General features: G+C 40.1%; 1 protein-coding gene across 2 annotated transcripts in view; it reads right to left on the bottom strand.

Annotated features, from left to right (window-relative positions):
• Positions 1-264: 264 nt before the first annotated feature.
• The window catches only part of ECPAS (Ecm29 proteasome adaptor and scaffold), an 88,341-nt gene continuing 68,704 nt past the window's right edge, over positions 265-19,901 (bottom strand). For both annotated transcript variants that reach the window (XM_081317866.1, XM_081317867.1), the window contains 13 exons: positions 19,645-19,734; positions 18,494-18,560; positions 17,802-17,893; positions 17,639-17,705; positions 14,777-14,968; positions 12,962-13,170; positions 12,178-12,221; positions 8,502-8,694; positions 6,906-7,050; positions 5,701-5,806; positions 5,214-5,302; positions 2,917-2,988; positions 265-554 (listed from right to left, as the gene is read on the bottom strand). In XM_081317866.1, the coding sequence (XP_081173992.1) occupies positions 415-554; positions 2,917-2,988; positions 5,214-5,302; positions 5,701-5,806; positions 6,906-7,050; positions 8,502-8,694; positions 12,178-12,221; positions 12,962-13,170; positions 14,777-14,968; positions 17,639-17,705; positions 17,802-17,893; positions 18,494-18,560; positions 19,645-19,734 (1,506 nt within the window). In that variant the 3' untranslated portion in view covers positions 265-414. The remainder of the gene's footprint in view (positions 555-2,916; positions 2,989-5,213; positions 5,303-5,700; positions 5,807-6,905; positions 7,051-8,501; positions 8,695-12,177; positions 12,222-12,961; positions 13,171-14,776; positions 14,969-17,638; positions 17,706-17,801; positions 17,894-18,493; positions 18,561-19,644; positions 19,735-19,901) is intronic.

A 19,901-nucleotide genomic window follows, 5' to 3' on the forward strand; every position in this document is an offset into this window, starting at 1 on the left:
TGAAATCCACAAAAAGTTTGCTCTCTGGTGTTTTTGCAATGGTTTTCATTCATTAGATGTATACAATAAGGGCCATTGATGTGTAAAGTAAAGATCCCCCAAATCTAACTCACAAACAAGGTGCTTTTTCACAAGCGGAGAATTTCAAAAAATATCCTTACGTAGCTTGGGTATTTTTTGCTTAATACTTTCAAGGCTTGCATTTTAAGTAAACTGCTTTGTAGGTTGTTATTGTTGCTTTTAAGAAAAAAAGGAAATAATGGGGAAAAGAATCAAGGTGTTCTTTATTTCAGCCAGGGAATTTACGCATGCTACAAAAACCATCTTTACTTTTCCTCTATGTAATTCGGAGCTCATTGCACTTTTTTTTTGCTTGCTTGCTTTGTTTCACATGGAACTTGATTGGTATCCAATTCAATCAAGATTTTCTAAAGTTTTCTTTAATAAAGATGCTTTTTCTTGTAGTTCAGGCCTACTGTCCAAAGTCAATGCTGTTAAAGAGCCAATGAGGACTTCTCTACTTGCAGTGCTCAGGCTTTCCCACTGTTTGGATTCTACACAAGAAAAGGGAAAAGAAGGGATATCGTCATCCACCTTTCCAGTTGCATTTTCAGCTAACAGCTCTTAGAATGGATTTTAATAATTAAAATACAATTTTAATCACTAACATACTCATATCACTTGATAAATGGTGAAAAGACAGTTGACCTAAGCGTTCCCCCCATCAAATTTCAATTGATAATAAGTTGGAAGGGACCTTGGAGGTCATCTAGTCCAATCCCCCGCTCAGGCAGGAAACCTTATACCATTTCAGACAAATGGCTGTCCAGTCTCTTCTTAAAAATGTCCAGTGTTGGAGCATTCACAGCTTCTGGAGGCAGGTTGTTCCACTGGTTAATTGTTCTCGCTATCAGGGAGTTTCTCCTTAGTTCTAGGTTGCTTCTCTCCTTGACTAGTTTCCATCTGTTGCTTCTTGTCCTGCCTTTGGGCACTTTGAAGAATAGGTGGACCCCCACTTCTTTGTGGCAGCCCCTGAGATATTGGAACACTGCTATCATGTCACCCCTCGTCCTTCTCTTCGTTAAACTACACATACCCAATTCCAGCAGCCGTTCCTAATATGTTTTAGCCTCCAGTCCCCCGATCATCTTTGTTGCCCTTCTCTGTACCCTTTCTAGAGTCTCAACATCTTTTTTACATCATGGTGACCAAAACTGATGCAGTATTCCAAGTGTGGCCTTACCAAGGCATTATAAAGTGGTATTAACACTTCAATTAATTAACAATTAATTAATTGATTAGACTAGTGATTAAAGCCCCTGCTAGAATAATCCAACATTGCTCTGCTTAATAGTGATGAAAATAACAGCATATAATTTTTTTAATGTTTGATCACCCGTTGAAGGACAACTTCGGCTATTTTGTAGAATTACAAATTGAAATAAAAACTACAATAATTAAAAATTTGTGTTAATATTTTATCCATTTAGAGTACATGGAATCAATAAGAATTTTGGATGTAAAGGATGTATTGGAAAACAAACTTGCATTGAAATATACATTCAAACCCACTTATATTAAAATATACATTCAATAATTAAATCTTAAGAGTCGTGTTCTTTTCCTAATTATAGGCATAAAAAAAATCTATGTGAAATAAACTGTTACAAGAATGTTGAGGCACAAAGAAAATACTCCTTTAATATTTACTCTTCTTTTTCTCAATGAATCAAAACCATACAGCATTTGAATAGAGATGTGTAAAATATTTTTAAGAGCCGGGTGGCACAGTGGTTAGAATGCAGTATTGCAGGCTAATTCTGCCAACTGCCAGCAGTTCGATTCTCACAGGCTCAAGGTTGATTCAGCTTTCCATCCTTCCAAGGTCGGTAAAATGAGGACCCAGATTGTGGATGGCAATATGCTGATTCTGTAAACCGCTTAGAGAGGGCTGTAAAGCACTGTGAAGCAGTGTATAAGCCTAAATGCCATTGCTATTGCTATGCTTAGATCTCAGTCAGTTGTTTTTTGTTCTGGAACTTGTTTCTGTCAAACTGCAGTTAATCCAAAATAGTTTGACTAAAATTTATGAAACATGATCAACTTTTGTTTCAAGAGAAAACTTATTTTCCACTGTGTATATATATCCCTACTTTTGAACCACAGCCTTAGAATCAGGTTACACAATAACCTGGGTTATGCCCAAGCCCCCATCTAAAAGTTAGGGCAGCATGCCTGACTGAGCTCAAAACAAATTAATGACCAGAGAACCCCATTCAGGATTAGAATTAGAATTAGGGCTAATAATGCCTCATCCAAAATGTAGAAATCCATTACATTTATAACTGTTAATAGATTTGATCATTTTTGGCACTATTCAAAGTATTACTTTAATGATCAATTCTTGAAATGTTTGCTATTTTTAAAAATGCAAAGTTCATCTAGATCTTAAAGCAGTGGGCAAGCTGAACCAATTTTGCCACGTGGCATAGTCTATTGTCTTTCAAATTAATTTCTATGTTTTTTTTTTATTGCAAATGTATCTGTGGTGTTCTAGATACAACTAAGGATAATGGCAAATTTTCTATGTCCTGAATTTCTTTTTCAAAGTACAATGCTATGTTTCTTCCCTATTGAAACTCTCCTATTAATTAAATTTTCTAACTTGGCCTCATCTCAAATATGCAAAACATATGCTTATCAGAATATCAAATCTTTTTTTTAAAAAAATAGTTGCAAAAGAAAATAAAAACAAGCGTGATTATGCCAAGCAACTGATGTGCATCTTAAGTTACAAAACAGGAATCGGATTGGCCAAAATTGTTCTTTAAAACAAAATGGGATACAATCCTGTCCTCCAGCATTCAGCCTTTTGATTTAAGGAATAATCTTAATTTTCAGAACTGTAATTCTTACCTTCAAGTTTAGTGAGCAGGACCTCTATTACTGATAAAGCTTCAGTTCTTATGGAAGTGTAACTTTTATTCTCTAATGGAATAAGATTTACATTTAAAATGGTAAATAGAAATTATGTGTATAACAACACAGTTTTATGCCAGAAATACTAACAAGAATTTATATAACTTGAGAGAGGCATACAATATCTCAATTTTTAATTTCTCCTAACCTCAATTCTATCATATATTTAATAATAATTGATTGCATTATTATTAAATAATATTGTTGAATTATTCTTCAAATAATGTTATTTGAACAATGACAAATAAATGGATTTTGGATGGAAATGAACTTGCAAAGGTAAGTAACAGTTGCATGTCCAGATGATTTCCAATGACTGGCTTATACATTATCCACATAAAGTTAATAGTAATGTAGATGATCCTTCTGGTCTAAGTTATTCTGTGTGTTTTCATAATGTTTTGGGAACTCTCCACCAAAGAGTAATTGATGCTAGCTAAGACAAAAACGAACTTTGACATAACTTATAGTTTACAGGTAATATGATTTAAGGTAAACATAAGTCATGTAATTTACTTCTTCGTCTGCTCTCAATAATTCTCTTGTTTTGTCAGATTAATAATGATAAATTAGTATTGCGTTTGCAATCCCTAAGGGCTTCACCCTAGCTTTTTGTAGGCTGCATGAAGCCCTGGGTTCTCAAATTATCAAATCTGTGTCCTAATATTAAAAAAAGGATAGCAGTCCTCTGCATCATTAAAGTTTCTTTCTTTTTTAATAAAAATATTGTCTTAGCAGTATCAAATGCTATATGGACAGAACCTTAAATCATATCAAGCTACCTCTTCATACTGTGTGATGGACAAATAGCTCTTGGCCTTTGTGGGCTGACCTCCCTACATATACAAGGTAATCCTCGACATAACGACCACAATTGAGCCCAAACTTTCTGTTGCTAAGCAAGACAGTTAAGGGAATTTTGGCCCATTTTACAACCTTTCTTGCCACAGTCGTTAAGTGAAAATGACATCCCCACCGACTCTGCTTGTCAGAAGGTTGCAAAAGGGGATCACGTGACCGCAGGCTACTGCAACCGTCATAAATATGAATCAGTTGCCAAGCGTCTGAATTTTGACCACGCGATCTTAGGGATGCTGCAGTGGTCATAAGTGTGAAAAACAGTTGTCACTTTTTTCAGCGCGTTGTTAACTTTGAATGGTCACTAAATGAACTGTTGTAAGTCAAGGACTACCTGTATTGTAGAGAGCAAGGAATATGACCAGGGATATGCATGCTCCACTGCCAAGATTAAAACAATTTTTAAACCTAGAGTGTCCAGGTAACATGTTTGATTTGTTTGGAAGTGTCTCAGACAAAGACCTTCCTGATCCTGAACTATAAGGAGGAGGAAGAGGTACTGCAAAATCAGATTTGCAAGATTCTCCTATTTATTTATTTATTTATTTTTGGGACTTATATGCCGCCCTATCTCCCGAAGGACTCAGGGCGGCTAACAACAATAAAAGTACGATAATATAAAAGTTAAAAAGAACTTTGACATGTTGCTTGCGATGTCATTTCTGAACCCCTTTACCCCTGATGGCATGGTCAAAGTTTAAGAACCATCATAAGTATCATCCAACACCAATTGTCTGCTTTAACATGACCAGGAAGGGACCCCCAAGGAGAAATAACACATTTAGTAGGTTCAATTCTCAAAGCCTTCCACGCCCTACATAATACAGCAAAAAAGGGTATTACAGTTGCAAGAAAAAGTATGTGAACCCTTTGGGATTACGTGGAGTTATTTAGCCATTCTAAATAAAAAAAATAACTTACAGGATACTTAATTTCATGGCTCTGGTCTATCTAGTGCGTCTGACAATAAGTAAGACAGGGACAATCTTTCTCTCTTTGTTAGAAAGTTGTGAAGAAGCAGAATGATGAAATTCCAAACTTTCTCACATCTATCCAATGAGCAAAGCATCCAAATAAGAAAACATCTTAAAGACACGATATGGATATACATAAATCCTGCTACGCTGGTCAATAATACTTGATCAGTCGGCTGCCACAACGAATCTTTGGAAGATTCTATTTAGTTAAATTTAAGTTTCAAACAATAAATGTTCGAGAACAGGGCAATTTTAAAATCTTATGTGGTCATACAGGAACTGCTACTTGCATCAAGCAAATAACCTTTCTGCGAGCGAGTCAGGAAACATGAAAAGCGTGAAATAGACCACTCTCTCCTTTGCTCATTAAACTTTAGAACGAGTGTAAAAGACATTTACCTAGCGAGTGAGTGATGGAGGAACAGGTCTCCAACAATATTCTTGTCAAAGCCTCAGGGTCAGAGTGTTCTGCTTCAAACAATAATAACCTATCAAATGGAAGAATATAAGCATCATTCTTTTTTCAAAGAGCCCAGGCCCTTACTGTCTTAAAATTCCACCTGAGGCAGTTGCAATCATCAGAGGCCTTCCATGTGGCTGTTGCAAACACCAAAGATGCTACACACTCAAAGTTATTTGGTGAGCCTTGTGGAACTTGAAATTTCAATCCCACATACAGTACATTGCTCTTTACTTAAAACATGCCAGTTTCCCCATGCCAGTCAGGGGAAGCAAGTAGGGAGAAGAGGCAATGAGATCCACAAAGCTCGGGGAAAGGATTTTGAATCTCTCCCATCTCCACATGATACTGTGGGGGGGAGGGAGGGGGGGGGAACTGAACAAACAAGAACAAAAGCAGCAGCTCCGGCACCCACACAAAACTTACCCTTGGAAAAAAGCCTTCATGGCTTGGAGAACGCCAAGCTGTACTTTCCAGGTACCAAGTCTCAGACGCTCACACATTAATCTGCACAGCTCTTGTCGATAGCAGCCTTTTTTTATTAGAGAGAGAGAGAGAGAGAGAGAGAGAGAGAGAGAGAGAGAGAGAGAGAGAGAGAGAGAGAGAGAGAGAGAGAGAGAGAGAGAGAGAGAGAGAGAGAGAGAGAGAGAGAGAGAGAGAGAGAGAGAGAGAGAGAGATCAAAATATAGACCAGACATGTCAAACACAAGGCCCGGGGGCCGGATCCGGCCTGCGAAGTGGTTTCATGCAGCCCGTGAAGCCATCCTGGAAACAGGGAGGGAACAGCCCCAGCTGCCTTGGCCCTGGCCCAGAGACCCTCAGATCTGTCCCACTCCTGCCCAGGCCCCCATAGGCACCCTTGATGCGAATGATGTAGAGCTGGCCATGCCCACCCAGTAGGCCATACGCACTCTAGCCACGCCCACCCAGTAGGCCACGCCCACCCTGGCCATACCCACACGGCCCCGAGGGCAACCGCAATGCTGATGCGGCCCTCAATGAAATTGAGTTTGACACCCCTGATATAGACAATCTACACACTGACAATTCTCAATGCTTCGTTATAGGAGCCTCGGAAGATCTGATAACGGCACTCGGGTTGTTAAAGGGGGCAGAAGCCAGAAGGAATTTCCTGTCAGAACTGCAATGTGTTCTGGTTGTTGTCTCCTCTTCTGACTTCCTTTTCCTCAGTCCCTTATCCTTGCCACCCATCTATGTTCTGGAGGAAAATCCCCCAAATGAATCTTCATATTCTTTTCCAAGCAGATTTACTGTTCCCAGCACCTTAAATAAACATAGCTTCAAAGAAAACTGAGGATCAGGAACAAAAGACAGGAACCTTAAGAACAAAGGACAAAATCGGGCCTGTCCCTTGAAATATTCAGATTCTAAATCTTTCCCTTTTTGCTGCTTCCTTTCTGATATTTTTTTTTAAATGCTCAGCCCACTTATTACCGTGCTTATATTTAGGTTAAATCATAAAGCATTATTTAAAAAAAAATACAAACAAAAGAACTGCAACAAAACCAAGAACCAATTCAATGAAATGGTTTCCTTCCTCTCCTATGAGCAATTCAGACAGCTTTGTTTTAAAGAGATAAAATAGTTCAAATTACTGGAATTAGACCTACACTGTGTTTCTGAGTTTTTAGGCCAGGCTTTGCCTAAGCTTTCAAAGGCACAGAGGAGGGCTTCAACTTGCAGCTCTTTCTCATTTTCGTTCTCATCCTCATCATCGTCCTGTGACGAATTTGTTCCTACATTCCCAGGACAATTCTGCAGTGGAACCAGAGGGTGTGAAATTTGAAAGAGAAAGAGCAAGCAGAAGGAAAAAAAATGGTGATTTAGCTTTTATACGTCTCTTTTGACAAACATCCAAACATCCATTCCATTAAATTATACTACATTTTGTTAGTAACAAAGCATTCAGAGTTAACATTGTTGTTAGCTGCGAAGTCGTGTCCGACCCATTGTGACCCCATGGACAATGTTCCTCCAGGCCTTCCTGTCCTCTACCATCTTCTGGAGTCCATTTAAGCTCACGCCTACTGCTTCAAGAGTTAACATACTGAAATGTAAAACATTTACATGAAAGCTAACCACGGCATCTCTACTGCAGGAGACTAAACTTGCCAAATTTAATTAGCCTACTGATACAAATAGTAATTTAAATCTGATAGCTGATGACAGGGACCATTTCCTTAATCTCACAGCCCAGCCAAGAAGTCACTCTAGTCATACTTGCCTCGTAAAGAGATAGATCGCTAGCTAAACTATATTCACACAATTGTAGGCTCTCAATTACCTTCGCTGAAGAGAAAGTCCGTAAAGGAAATAAAAAAAGCTAGAAATCAACGTAGAGAAAAAAATAAAATTTTATGGAACTCTACTAAAAGGGTCCAAAACCCCCTAACTGGATATTAAGAAACTTGAAAACAGCTCTTCTGCCACAGGAGCATTAGCTGACATTTGCCCTATCTTTATTAAGGATTTGCAACCCATTTGAAAGCAGCATCCTTCGAAGAGGGTGAGATATAAAGGGACAATTCGCTTGATTGTTCTCCAGAGAATATAGGATTGAGAACAAGTCTTCAGAAACAAGGAGTACAAATGCATTAGAAATTTCTGGCTTCCTCTAGCCAGCGAGCAATTTTGTATGAGTCCTTTCTGCTATGTAGCAGTAGCAATAGCACGTAGGCTTATTTACTGCCTCACAGCCCTCTCTGAGCAGTTTACAGAGTCAGCCTGTTGCCCCCAACAATCTGGGTCCTCATTTTACCAACCTCAGAAGGATGGAAGACCGAGTCAACCCTGAGCCAGTCAGGATCGAACTGTTGGTGGTGGGCAGAGTCAGCCTGCAATAAGGCATTTTAACGGCTGTGCCACATATCACCATAGCACCAGCTGGTAATGCTGTAAATTATTAGGATAAAAGTTCTAAAGAGCTTGTTAGCTCTTCTTTGGTCGGACTGACTCGTAAGCTTTTTAAAAGCAAGAACGAGCGGCAAACTCAGTTGTTGTTGGGTTTTTTTTGCTTTGATCTCAGTGGGAAATCTGATTGGTTCGGCCTGAGATGTCCCCCCCTCTTTTCACAACACCCCAGCCAGCCAGACTTAACAAGATTTTTATATGGATTACATGGAACAATTCACAGAACTAGCAAATCCAAAACTGTACTATTTTTTAGTGATGCTATTATTCAAATCCAAGGAGGGCTGAAAGATCACCTTCTTTATTACTGGAAAGTTTATGTCTGTCAGTTCCTGGAACCTATTTTCCTGTGTAGCCTTAAGCACATCAGCCGTACACCGGAGCGCTACAATCTTGTACCGCAGGTTTTCTTTACGGCATTCTTTCAGCATTGCCTGTACGACGTCATCCACACTGGGCTGGTTGGGCAAAGGCTTGCGCAGTTCCACACTAAAATCAATAAAGGATGAACAGGACACGACTGATCTGTTTGTCTCCTTGATATTACACCAAGCCTCTTAATTTAGCTCAACCTCTAAGCATATTCTCTTGCAAAATGTACACATTCCTTTTGCTTTAGGTACTTAAAACCTATCATCTGGCTGTGTAGACAACCTGGCATTTTATTTAATTGTAAAATGCTTTGAATTTTTGAAAAAGCAGCTAATGAACACTGGAAATCATAGAGTTTGCATTTTCATTTTTCCCCTAATGAAGAAAAGCTTCTTCATATATCATTTATATCCATGCATACTCAGCAAATACACACACACACACACATATAAATTCAGAAGAAGCATTGATTTTTAACAACTAACATTTCCTTTGCTATAGCTTTCAGGGAAAAAATATCTTACGGGAAAAGTCCAAAAAACAGGAGAAATAATTTGATCAGCAGCAAAAAAATGCTAGTATATTGGCATTGGGAGAAAAAATGGGAAAAGATATGAAAGAATAACTAGAATGAAATATGCTGAAAAAGTCTATGTCCACTATCACATAAACATGCAATGTTTTGTTTTGAATACCAGTGAAATAATCAAAACACACATCTACTGTGGAATTAAGCAGTGTATGTTAGGACACAACCTTGCAAAATATTTTATTGCAACAGCTTTACTTGCAGACAAAGCCCTGCAAAATTTAAGGAACATTTTAAAAATCAGGCAGATATGTTGTATGGGAGAATTTTTGCTGATATCAGGAATTTTGAAGAAAAAAATGAACATAGTAGAAAAGGAAACAGGTAAAAGAAGGAAAAGTAAAACAGGATTAATTGTAGGAAGAAAAATATGAATCCAGTATGGAAAAAAAAATAGAAGACAGATTAAAAGCCCCCTCCAAAAAAATGGAAAATGGGCATATGGAAAGATGATTTTTGGAACAAGGTGCAAAGAATTATGTTAAGAGTGGCATGCGCATATATGGAATTATGTTAATGGGAAGTATTAAAAATACTGCTTGGTGGAATGATGTAAATGATGTGAAGAAGCAAATGGTGAAAAATGGCATGTTAAAAGAAGAATTGCTGCAAAAATGAGAGAAATATAATATACATAAAGAAAAAAAGAGTTGCAATGTGTAGTCAAAAAAATCAAGAAACAGAAAAGGTCAAAAGAGGCAGAAAAAAATACAGTGTTCATGGAAAAAGATTGTTTTGAAAGTAGTTGAAGAGGGGTAAGCTCCCCGAGAGAGTAAACAGAATTAAAAATTAAAGTGACGAAATGAAGAAATATTTTAAAAAATCTGTATAAAAATAATTGTCAAATATCAAATAATAGAAATATGCACTAATGTTAGTATCCAAGAAAAAACATGACAAAAAAAGAAGTCATAAATGCTGTGTAAATGTTGAAAACGGATCAAGCTATAAAGTGTAGATGATATAATTGAGAAGAGTTATAAGTTTTACCTGTGTGTGAAGGCTACTTTGGATTGGAATATTGCCATTACTATTCACCCAGAAAAAGAAAAGGTAGCAAGCAGAAATGCAGAAACTACAGGAAATTAGTTTATAAAATCTGCTTGGGATGATTTCTGGCAGATTTTTTGACTAAAAGGCAATGAAAAATCTCACTGAGCAAAATCTGGGAAGTGCAATGTAGCTTTCTGCTGGGTAGATTTTTGCTCTTTCAGCTCATTTGTAAAAAAATATTTCATAATTACTGTATTTTTGGGACCATAAGATGCACTTTCCCCCCCAAAAAAGTGGGGGGGAAAACGAGGGTGCGTCTTATGGTCCGAAGGTGATCCGTATGGCCAGCCCCAACCTCTGCAAGTGGAGCACGAATCGGCACGTGCTGAGAAACGTCGATCTCACGCTCCTGCACTCTCCCTCGCTCGGTTTCAGCTTCCCTTGCTACAAGAGAAAGCAGGCTGAAACGGAGTGAGGGAGATTGCCAGGAATGCGAATCGGCTGATCTCGCGCTGCTGCAATCTGCCTCGTTTCAGCCTGCTTTCTCTTGTAGCAAGGGAAGCTGAAACCGAGCGAGGGAGTTTGCAGGAGCGCAAGATCAGCCGATTCGCATTTCTGGCAATCTCCCTCACTCCGTTTCAGCTTGCTTTCTCTTGTAGCAAGGGAAGCTGAAACCGAGCGAGGGAGTTTGCAGGAGCGCGAGATCGGCCGATTCGCATTTCTGGCAATCTCCCTCACTCTGTTTCAGCTTGCTTTCTGCAAGAGAAAGCCGGGCTGCAAGGCCGCCTCGGCGGGTACTGCTCTAATGCAGAGAGGGAAGGACAAAGAGGGAGGGGAGGGAGGGAAGGAAGGGACAATGGGAGAGGGAGGGAGAGAAAGAGAGAGAGAAAGAGAGGGAGAGAGAGAGAAGGAGAAAGAATTTTTTTTCTTGTTTTCCTGCTCTAAAAACTGGGTGCGTCCGGTGCATCTTATGGTCCGAAAAATACGGTAATTCTTATTTACTTTACCGTATTTTTCTCTAACTCAAGGAACATACAGTTAGCATTATGTTTTTACAAATTCCCCTGAGGAGCAAAAGGGGGGAAAATGCAAAAAATGCTAACTCTATGTTTGTTGATTTGGAGAAAACATATGATAAAGTCAATAAGAATTAATTATGAAATATTTTTTTACAAATGTGGAGCTGAGACTTCACTGTTGAATGCGGTAAGAATAATATAGTGTCTGTGTAAGGCATCTGTGAAAAAAAAACCAGAATACTAAGTAAAAGGTTCAGCACTGAACGACGAGTGAATCTCCTTGGTTTTTTTAATGAATTACGGAAATCTACATAAGGAATGCTTGTAAATATGGAACACGTGTGTTGGATATATGAATGTGCATGCATTTCAAATGTGATTCTCTGTTCCCTACTTCATCCTTTTTATTTAACATCCATGGGGGAGGGGGGATATGTAAAAGTCAGTTTCCTGGGGACTTGACTGACTTGCAGTTTTCTTGAAGAGGGTTTTGGAAGCGGTTTGCCACTGCTTCCTTCCTAGGGCTAGAGGTAGGCAACCTTGGCTCTTTTATGACTTGTGGACTTCAACTTCCAGAATTCCTGAGCCAGCATGGCTCAGCTTGGAAACCTCTCCCTTTCCCCTCAGCATGGATGGCTCAGGAATTCTGGGAGTTAACGTCCACAAGTCATAAAAGAGCCAAGGTTGCCTAGGACAAAGGAACAACTCTCACCCAGTTGGCTTTATGCCTAACGTAGGACTCCCTGTTTCTAGCCTAGTGCCTTAACCGCTACACTAAACTCAATTTCATTTGTCCTAACAATTACAAGAAATCTAGTTCACTTCTTTTAAAAAAAAATTAAAAAAATACTTCCAATATTTTCAGGAAGTCAAAGAGATTGTAGTAGTACCTAAAGTCTCCTCGGTACTTCTCTAGGAATCAATGAGGAAATTCATCTCACCCCAAACCGTTTTATACAGTGAGAAACTTTCAGACCAGGAGATGAAACGTATTTTTACCTGCACGAACAGACGACACTGGCAATTGCTTTCAATAGCTCTTCCTAAAAGCATTATAAACAAAGAGGTAAACGTTAGTATCTGATTTTTATATTGTCCCCACAGAAATTTAGAAGTGCCACGTCAAATATGCAAGTTACATCTTGTATAAACATTTGATTGTGAATTATAGTGATCTCCAGCTGGGCAAAAGACGAGAGAGAACGAAAACAGTGCACGACAGCAGAGCCAGCTCAGCCTGACTTACATTACTATAATACCAAACAGCTTTTCCTTCTAGGGTAAACTTGTTTTTCCCCAATTGGCCTCCTAGAATTTCTTTTTAAAATCAAACACTAACTAGCTACAGGGGTAGGCAATCTCAGCTTTTTTATGACTCGTGGACTTCAATTCCCACAATTCCTGAGTCAGCAAGTCTGACTCAGGAATTCTGGGAGTTGAAGTCCACGAGACATAAAAGAGCCAAGGTTGCCTACCCCTGAATTAGCATATTAGTGATTCTGCAAACACAGATCCATTAAAATCACAGATGTATACCCTAGCACTTTAGAACCTACTTGACAACAACACACACGTTTTATTTATTTATCAAATTTATAACTCTCCCACCCACACCCACCCTGCATCTCACCTAAGTGGCCCATGGGCAGTTTATAAAATAAAAGCCATTCAGCCAATTACAGGCAATCATGGAAAAGGAAATGCAAAGAATTGTAGTATTTTTTTTTTAACGTCTGCTTTTAAACCACCAAACAAAACCGCCGCACGGGGTCACTGCTTTTACCTTTCCGGCCCATGTCCTTCCAGGCAGGCCTTGTAACAGAGCCGCAAGCACCATGCCTAAGTGTGGAGGCACCAGGGCGCCAGTCTGCTTTGCGATGGATGCCATGGCAGCTGCCCCTTGTGCTTTCATCTTCCAAGACGGAGACTGCAAAGCCTTCTGAGTAACTGCAATCAATTCCTCCATGTAGAGCCTTAGGCCACCATAGGTACCTATGTTTCAAAACGCGCATTTACTAGAATGAATAAGAGAACCACCGCCACCGCTAACGGGTATTAATGTGTGTGTGTGGGTCCTCGCTTAACAATTCGCAATTGGGACTGGGGTTTTCATCACTAGGTGATGTGGTTATAAAGGGTGTAAACCTAGCGGTGGCAATCCTGGCAGCTCCTATTGTCACCGTTAGGTGAGGGTGGCGGGTCTTTAATAGGGAAGCAGGCTGAGTAGAGGCGTAAAGTCAGGGTGGGAAGGCACTGCTTTGTGATGGCAAGTGTACCGGGCTGGAGAGAGCGAGCGCTGTTGCACCATGTGGCGGCCAGAGGACCAAGAAGGGGGCGCTGCTGCCCTGTGAGTGGGTACCGCTTCACTGCGCAATGGCAGCTAGGCAGGGAAAGGGTTGCAATGGGGCTGCTTGAAAGAAAGAACAAGCGGGTGGGAAGTAACTTGCAACCTCTCCCGTTGGCTTCCCCACTGGCTTTGCTGGTGTGAAGCCAACAGGAAAGGTTGCAAATGGCGACGATGGGACACGGCAACCATCGTAATTGTGAGCCGGTTGCCAAAGTGCCCAGTTGTGTGACTTCGGGGGCGTGGCAGCGGCCAAAAACTTTGACAACAGGTCCTCAGTAACACATGTTCAACAGTAACTTTGAATAGTTGCTGAAGAAGTTGTTGTTAACCAAGAACTACCTGTAGAGAAACTGGGGACAAAGCCTCCAATGAGAGAGAGAAAAGAGAGAGAGAGAAAGAGAGAAAAGAGAGAGAGAGAGAGAGAGAGAGAGAGAGAGAGAGAGAGAGAGAGAGAGAGAGAGAGAGAGAGAGAGAGAGAGAGAGAGAGAGAGAGAGAGAGAGAGAGAGAGAGAGAGAGAGAGAGAGAGAGAGAGAGAGAGAGAGGGGGAGAGAAGCCTGGAACAGTGGTTCCCGCTTTAGGAAAAGTTAAAAGGCGTGAGCCAGCCTGGTCCTTTGAATGTTGGACTGGATTAAAGAGTTCAGTATGTAAAGTGAATTCGTTGTGGTTTTGGCCCATCGTTTTCTCTCATGCCAACATACCCCACAAGGTCATTACTCTGTGGCTAAAACTAGAGTTGACTTGTTTTATTTCATTTCATTTCGTTTCATTTATTTTTTATTTTATTTTATTATTTTGTTTTTATTATTGCCAATCTCATTGTCACACAATTCTGAGTAGCTTACAATCCTGATAAAACTATAACATGAAAGAGGAAAACAATAAGTACACTAAAATTAAAAAGAGTACATATGATGTTTGGCTTTTAAGAGAAAAGGATAGAATATAAATGACATTAATTTAATAATTTAATAAATAAATAGGCAAAAAGCCCCAGTTCAAATTGTACTTGGAGAAAGCAAGTCTGAGCATAACTAAAAACAAAACGAAGCAAAACAAAACATAATGACACGGGGATATCTGTGGGTTTTTTTGGGTGGAAAAATAAATAATACAATGAACTAAGAGGACTTTGCATAACCTCTGCCTTCAGAGACCAAGTCCACTATTTTATTTTGGGATTTGTATTCTGGGTTTTCATACTATGAAGTGCTCCTACAACAGCGAAGTTCATGAATGGTAGATCCACTTACCAGGTACGTTTTCCTGCCATACTTCAGACCACAGGTTGCCTTCCTCCTTCTCTGCTTTGTCTTCTTCAGGAATTTCATGCATGCCCAAAAAAGCCAGAGGCAAAACGCACTTGGCTTGATTCTTCAGTACATCTGGGCTGTAGCGTCCAATAGCATGCATCGTTAAAGCACAGGCCATTTTATAGACTGGTTCTAAAATAAAAAAAACACAGTGAGAAAAGCATGATTCCCTGCTTTCGTTGCAGCCCAGGGCTCGACGTTATTCAAAGTTCTGGTCATTTAGAAAAATATGGGACATAAGACCTCAACTCTGTAAATCAAAGATGTATAACTTTTACCAGGTGGAGAACTACATTGCTCTTTCAAGTGGTGTACCAAGTAGCATGTTCCCAAAAGTGGGTAAAGCAAAAACAAAAATTAGATTTTACTGCAATCACATTTAACTGTCAATAAAACCAATTAAATAATGGTAATATAATTATTTCCTATAAATTTAAAGCTTCTTTCCTTCTGTTACATTAGGAATGAATAGCAACATTCTGAAGGGCTCTGGGGACACACGCTAGAGTTCAGGAAATGCAGGCTCTACGCTCTTGCTGCAAATGAAGTAGAATCCATATCATTTTTGCCTATTCTCAAATAAAATTACCCGGAGGGGAAAAAAATATATAAGAAAATGCTTCCTCCCCTTTTCACTGCAATGTTGATCAGAAAGTCAAAACAAGTATAAAACTGTACCAATGATTACTTTGCAAAGAGTCAAGCTGTAAGACTAATTATGACCCAAATTCTGATCGCTGATCGATGCAGTCGTTAGGTGAAATACGACGTGACCGCATTGCTTAGTAATGGCAATCCCAGCAGTCCCCATTGTAGTCGTTAACCAAATTCTACTGGTCATTAGGTGAGGACTCATCCTAATCCAAGCAATTCCTGGCTTGGTCTTTCCCAGTTCTGAGCTTCAGTAAGGTAAGGCAGTGGTTCCCAACCTTTCTGGAACCAGGGATGGGTTTCATGAAGTTAATTTCTCTTTCTTTCTTTCTTTCTTTCTTTCTTTCTTTCTTTCTTTCTTTCTTTCTTTCTTTCTTTCTTTCTTTCTTTCTTTCTTTATCTATCTCTCTTTCTCTTTCTTTCTTTCTTTCTCTTTTTCTTTTTCTTTCTTTCTTTATCTATCTCTCTTTCTCTTTCTTTCTTCTTTCTTTCTTTCTTTCTTTCTTTCTTTCTTTCTTTCTTTCTTCCTTCCTTCCTTCCTTCTTTCCTTTCCTTTTCTTCTTCTTTTCTCTCTCTCTCTCTCTCTCTCTGTGTTGTGTAATCTAGATCCCACACATGCGCAGGCAAAGCTTCACTCACTTGCCCACCGCTTGCGCAGCCTGCTACCTAACAGCCCATGGACCGGTACCTGTCCCCGATCCAGGGGCTTGGGGCCCCCTGAAATAAAGGACTGACTCCTCTTGAATTCCCACTACCTGCCTATTTCTCCCCATCTCTGCCCTTTTGGTCGCCCTACATTGCAGCTCTCCTCAGCAGCAGTGCTGGGGCTAAAATAAAGCCCCAAGGCCCCCAGCAGTCGCCAGTGTCCCTAGGCCTCAGCTTCAACCTCAGTGCCACTGCTGCCACGGAGGACTGCCACTGTGTGAGGTGGTCAAAAGGACAAAGATGGTGAAGAGATCGGAAAGCATCCGACGCCTTCCGAAACATCCCAAGAACAGGGTGCGGTATTTGGACAACGGCGCAAGCGACCTCTTGAAGAAGGCCTGGCGTGGTCAGCAGCTGCCTCTTATAGGGCCAGGCTGGGCACACTTTGTCTACGGTGGGAAGATGTCGAAGGTCAAGCTGGGTGCAGCAGGGCTTGTGGAGCATGGGATAGTGGGGTTTTTTGTACCGTGACATGGGGCTCGAGGTACCAATATTTGGCGGCCTGCACTGGGGCTGAAGTATTTTATTTATTTTATTTTAATTCCATTTATATCCCGCCCTTCTCCGAAGACTCAGGGCGGCTTACAAGCTTAGCAGTAGCTTTCATTCTATGTATATGCCTGCTTATTAGGGCTTTCACACACACCCCAAGCGGCATTATTACAAAGTCAGCTTAATTGCCCCCAACAATCTGGGTCCTCGTTTTACCTACCTCGGAAGTAGAGGCCTAGGAGGTCAATGGCAGCCAGGTAACACTGCTGAAAGCCTCTACTTCAGCCCCGACACTGATGCCAGAGTGCGGTTGTGTAGGGTTGGCAAAAGGGAGAGAGAGGTGGGTGGGGGGAATTGAAGCGCCCTTGCAGTTGTAAGTGTGGACAGGCTGCTAAGCACCTAAATTTTGATCACGTGACTGCAGGAATGCTACAATGGTCACACCTTGAGAACTACCCACATTTTTCATATTTTCAGCACATTCAATCTATCAAATTAACGAACAGAAGAGTTTCGCCAATTCAATCAAAATAATTTCGATACAGGCAGCTGGAGAAACGCTATTTAGTGGGCCTAAGGCTAAGCTAAGGTATTTTTTCAATCTAAAATCAACACCAGCTGCTCGGGTAATGAGATAGGTTGGCTTTTCAGAGATTTTCAAGGGAGTGGCACTCGAGTAACGTAAAAGTTTTGAAATAGCAAAACTTCTGAATGGATTTGATACGAGCATTTTCTGTCAAACGCTGTATGAGACGAAAGCATTTTAAAAGAAAGAGCTGTTTCGTAAGCTTAGCATGCTAGTGAAGAAAAGCAATTCTCAAACTATCCAGGTTGCATTTTAAAACAAAAGTAATAGCAATGTCATAGTCATTACATATGCTACTAGGAATGAAACGTTTTAAAAATATTTAACGTTCTACAATGTTTTAAAAATAGTTTCCTTAAGGCCCATACCTTCCTTTTCCATGTACCAACTGTTGAGCTTCTGGAGCAATTTGTCAGTGCTGCTGTCTCTTGAAGTCTTAAAAAAAAAACACACAACCCAGGAAATTTTATGTCACTAACGAACCCACAAAACCAGACAGAAAAGTCTCAAAACTGAGGAAGCATGACTTACTCTAACTAAATGTCCCAAGGCAAATGCAAAGCTCTTCTGCACCACGCTATTGCGATCAGTTAGGCCACTAAGTAAAGCACTCATGAGTTTACCTATGGCACGTAAGAGAGGAAATTATTTTAGCAATCAACTGGCTCTTTGCAGGCAAGTAGAAAGTCAATTCCCAAACCTTCTGATACAATTAACACAATAAAAAAGATGAGGTGTAAGGAGGTATTATTACGCAACTACTCCAACGGCTACAACACACCTTGATGGCTCAAAACAACCAAGTGACAGATGACCAGTGCTATAATGTAATTTTCCTCAAACAAATTTCCATATAGTACTGGTTTTTAACCATTAGTTTGAATAAAGGGATCACTGTTGACTATAGGAATTGACTTCTGGCTTTGTGCTGACTTAAATCCATGTAATGGGAAAGGCAGCTATATATTTAATAACTTCATCTAATAGGAGGAGGAGCAGCAATCTATCCTTCGTTCACCACTGTGTTGAAAAGTTTTTTTTGTTTTTTTTTAAAGAATTATCTTGTATAAAAGGTTAGAGGTTCAAAATCCTTAAGGCAGATCAGGAAAATCTTTTGCAGGTTAGTAATGTTTTGGGGTTTATTTGCAAAACGGGAAAAAAAGGAAGAAAAAGAGTAAATCAGCCAAGGCTTAAAAGGAAGAAAATGTGACTTTAAAACCTACCAGCATATGGTGTCAAATCTTGGGGGCACTGAGTGGTTAGTGACACAATTACACTAGCACAACCACCCTAAAAAAGAGTAAAAATAAGAAAGGCAGAGATTAGTTTATTCTTCTGGGTGAAAATGAAGCTTACATCTGCACATTTACTTAGAAACCAGCCCCACTGAATTCAGTGATGCTACTCTGAATGAATACAGGCAGTCCTCACTTACCAACACAGCAACCATTCGAAGTTACAAAGTTGCTGGGGGAAAAAAGAGACTTATGACTAGTCCTCAAAAGTAGTGGCCAATGGAGCATCCCCAGTGTCATGTGATTGTGACGAGAGGTGCTTGCCAACTGGTGTGCATTTACAACAGTCACAGCATTACACGATTACACAATCAACACCTGCAACTTTCATAGCTGGTTTCATGGTGGAAGCTGGCAGGAAGTTGCAAGCGTGGTTCGCGTGGCATCACGCTTAGGCACCCAATGGGATTCACCTAACAACCACGTCCATGACCTGACAAACGAATATCGTAAGTCAGGCACAAGTCACGTGATTTTTCACTTCACCACTGCATTGCTTAGCAACAGAGTTGCCAGTTCGGTAAATGAGGACCTATATAGAGAATCAGACAGCTAGTCAGAATTCTGACAGTATGAATGACAAGGAAATAGTCGCCATATTATTCATTATCGAATTTTATTTGCAGGAACTACAAGTGCAGAATATCTATAAATGGCAGCTTAGCTGAATTACACCAATGTTATCTGCCCCTCCCAATTATCCTTCCCCCTAGCACTAAGACTTCCTCATAGTCACAGTCACTGTTAAGTCTCAGTAGAATGGCAACAGCACAGCCAGGGAAGGCATAATGGATGCTATACAATTGCATTACCTTCTGCATAAGACATAACATGACCTTTCCTGACTCTCTCTCCTGAATTTGCCATCCTTTCCTGACTTTTTCTTCTGAATTTGCCAGCATCTCATCTCTGGGACAGGTCTACATAAACTGCATTCGCTTTCATCACAGGGTAAAATCACTGTATATTTCTAATGACACAAATAAAGAGATACACTTAGGTGGCTGTGCAAATTTAAGCACGGGCTTATCATTCCCAACTTTCCTGCACCGCACTTCTTTCATACGCATGAAGGATACCTTGGTGCCAATGCCGATTCCACTTCTAGTCAGTTCACAGAGCCTAGGAATCAGCTCTCCCAAAACAGACACATCCAAATATTGCAAGCACTGGAGAAACAAACCAAAAGAAAATCAAAATATCCAAGATTTAATATAGCAAAATAGGTTCCTAAGACTGTTGCTCACAAAAGCTGCTTATTAGCGTTCTGCTGGAAGAACAACTGCTGGAGCAGGGGCAGCTTAAAATACATCCACTTTTATCTAGTACTTTCTTT

Source organism: Vipera berus, assembly GCF_964194415.1.
Source record: "Vipera berus genome assembly, chromosome: 2".
NCBI lineage: Eukaryota > Metazoa > Chordata > Lepidosauria > Squamata > Viperidae > Vipera > Vipera berus.